At 45.9% G+C, this 3013-nt stretch overlaps 1 protein-coding gene across 5 annotated transcripts in view; it reads left to right on the top strand.

The window, feature by feature from the left end:
- Positions 1–3013, top strand: part of svep1 (sushi, von Willebrand factor type A, EGF and pentraxin domain containing 1) — a 62252-nt gene that overhangs the window by 51069 nt on the left and 8170 nt on the right. For 4 of the 5 annotated variants that reach the window (XM_019858420.1, XM_019858421.1, XM_019858419.1 and 1 more), the window contains 4 exons: positions 993–1056; positions 1132–1305; positions 1619–1792; positions 1884–2057. In XM_019858420.1, the coding sequence (XP_019713979.1) occupies positions 993–1056; positions 1132–1305; positions 1619–1792; positions 1884–2057 (586 nt within the window). Of the gene's footprint in view, positions 1–992; positions 1057–1131; positions 1306–1618; positions 1793–1883; positions 2058–3013 lie in introns of those variants that run through there. The other variant, XR_002166668.1, reaches the window with a different exon arrangement.

Below are 3013 nucleotides of genomic sequence, written 5' to 3'. Positions count from 1 at the left end.
GTGAGTGTGTGTGTGTGTGTGTGTGTGTGTGTGTGTGTGTGTGTGTCATGTTTTGTTTTCTGTCTTAGGTTTTTTTGCTACTTTGATTTCTTGTGATTTTTCTGTACTTTATTTGAGTGAGTTTTTGAGTTCGTTTCTCCAGTGTATTGCTGTTTACATTTTGTTAAATACGTCTCAGTCAGCCACCCTGCTACTCCCTGCTTTTGGGGTCCTCCAACTACCAACACGTCAAATGTGACAGCACCACTTATTGATTTTTTTCTTTTAAACATATTATTAAAACAATATTGATTGCACATGCCGCAGCTGCGCGATGTTAGACTGCGTTTTTGCTTCGCATTGGTGGTTTCGGTATCTGCATCGAACGAGTGCCTAGTGAATAATTCACGATTTCTTCTTTCTGCTTTCTTCATCCACTGTAACAACTGAGCAGTTTCACTCTTGCTCACCACGCTGATGTAATGGCCAAGAATCCGGTTACACAGTCACGTGATTTCCCTGCAGCGCTCATCGTCATGCTGAAAGATGATAAGATACTTCCTTGTTAGGAATGTGAGTTTATAATGCTGCATTGATCCACTGAGGACACAGCTTTTGCAACAGGAACTCAATAAAAGCCAGTAGTGTAGTCATAAATAGCAGTTATGGCCATGCCGTTCCCATCAAATGACAACAATCCTGAGGTGGGAGTAAGTCCTGTATGTGAAAGTCCCGAGTCAAGCAAATCCATAGCTCCTGTGGCAAAAAAAAAAAATAATAATAATAATAACAATCAGGCCATTCCCTCCTCGTGACATCCTAAAATCGTACGAATCAGCACTTGAGACGTACTTGTAGCACGCGGGTGTCAGTTCGTGCACAGTTTTGCCCGACCAGTAACATCCTGCTCTACTAATGTTGTCTTACGACGTCCGTGCAAGTTGGTGGACCTGAAGATGAATTCCGAATCAAATGCTCAAACAGCTGTCCTGTGAATTGTTTTTTTTCCACAGGGGGACTCTGTCCGGACCTGCCAGGCGGACAGAACTTGGAGTGGCACTCAACCAGCCTGTCTTGGTAAGTCTCTTCAGACGGGCGACAAAGTGGCGCCGCCCGAAGCATTGTTCATGCGGGCGTGCGTCGTCTCCCTAGCACAGTCCTGCGGGCCTCCCCCGACAGTCAAGAACGCAACGGTGCGGGCGACGGGGGAAACGTACTCGCACAATGCCAGCTTCGTGTGTGACGCCGGCCTGCAGCTGGTTGGCCCGGCTACGGTGGTCTGTCTGGCCAACGGCACGTGGAGCCTGCCCGTACCTTCTTGTGAAGGTAACCGCCAATTTTGCTTTAGATGGTGGTGGTACATGGGCACTTCCTGTCGTGCTCGAGCAAATCTTAAAAAAAAAATTATTATTTTTTTAAACCATGCAAAAAATCAGCCGCATGATGACTCGGGTCCCATGAATCTGGAGGTACCACTGTTTATTGTAAATGATGTTACCAGCTTTGTCATTGAATTTAGCAGCTCTATTTTTATGACTGACGTAAATCCTGTGTGGCATAAAACCCGATTTTGGTCATTTTGTAGATGAGCACAGGCTAGTATCAGGGCGATGACGAGGATCCCATTGTGTCATTCCAGCCACTCGGGGCTGCGAAGGCCCCAGGCAAATGCTGCACGGCAAGGTTCAAGAACACAACCTGATCACTGGACGCGCTGTGCAGTTCACCTGCGACAAAGGCTACAGCCTGGTGGGAGAAGCCCTGGTGATGTGTATGGGGGGCAACTGGACCTCCACCTTCCCAACTTGCCAACGTGAGAAAGCAGGCAGCCCAGGCCCGTGACTTTGACTCATTGCAACTACAAATGGTAATGACCTTGCATGTTTCCCCCCCCCGCCCCACAGCCAAAATGTGCCCGCGTCCTCCGGGATGGAAGGACGCCAGGACGGAGGGCCGCAAGTTTTATGTGGGTCAGTCAGTACGGGTGAGCTGCCCTAAAGGCCAGCAATTTCGAGGGGGCGGCAGCATCACATGCAGGCCGGACCAGACCTGGAGCCCCGTCACCTCCGCGTGTGAGAGTACGTACATCGTTTCTACTTACTTTCGCTTCAAGTCCATTAGTGGGATTACAGTTAGTGTTGAGATGTGAACTGAATTGTCTACAAATTGAAAAACAATTCAAGCCACTCTAACATGATATGCAGTTTCAACATTTAATTCTGTGTCCCTTCACGTCCAACGAGAGGGGGTACGGTACCAATCCAATTTTGTGTAGCCTCCGCATTAAAATAGTGTTTGATCAATTTTGATTGTGCTGTTTAACGACCAGCTTGACCAATCAGGAAAGCACCTTAACTTCGCAAATACAGTGAGCCCCCCTCATACTTGTGGTTTCGCCCAAAAAGTATTACGTTGGCACTGTCTTACTTTGGCTTCTTGGTGCCAAAGAAGTAAATTGCGACGTTTCATTGAGTGAATCCCCAAACCTTTGAGATGTGGATGTCTGTTCAAAAAAAAAAGGTACATTTTCACCCCCTTCATTCATTATTATGCTTTCGCTCTCTCTCTCCTCTCTCTCTCTCTCTCTCTTTGAACATTTGATCACATTTCATCGTTTTGCTTTTTGTTACAACTGCCCAAAGGAAAAAACATGACAACCTTTGGATATTGGTTGTTCAAGGGCTCCAACTGTATTTTTCGACGTTCTCTTATCTCTTTATTGCGGATTTTCACCTTTGCTTTGATCCCAACCAATTGAGTCGTCATCAAACACCTTCGCTGTGTCTAATTATCCGCTTCCATGGCAACCATTGTCTCACCAGCCTTTGGTCTCTGCTCAAGTGCCGTGGGCTTGCTTGTGCATGTGACGTGTCACCATTTTCAATTTCCATTCAGGTTCCAAGGAGATTTACCTCCAGATGACACATGATGTGGAAAACAAAAAATATTCACATCCCTGTGGGACTCCAAATTGGTTCCACAAAAATCCTTAAAAAAAAAAAAAAAAAATATATATATATATATATATATATAT

Source organism: Hippocampus comes, unplaced genomic scaffold, assembly GCF_001891065.2.
Source record: "Hippocampus comes isolate QL1 unplaced genomic scaffold, H_comes_QL1_v1.1 scaffold48, whole genome shotgun sequence".
Lineage (NCBI taxonomy): Eukaryota > Metazoa > Chordata > Actinopteri > Syngnathiformes > Syngnathidae > Hippocampus > Hippocampus comes.
This window is presented reverse-complemented; position numbering and strand designations above follow the sequence as displayed.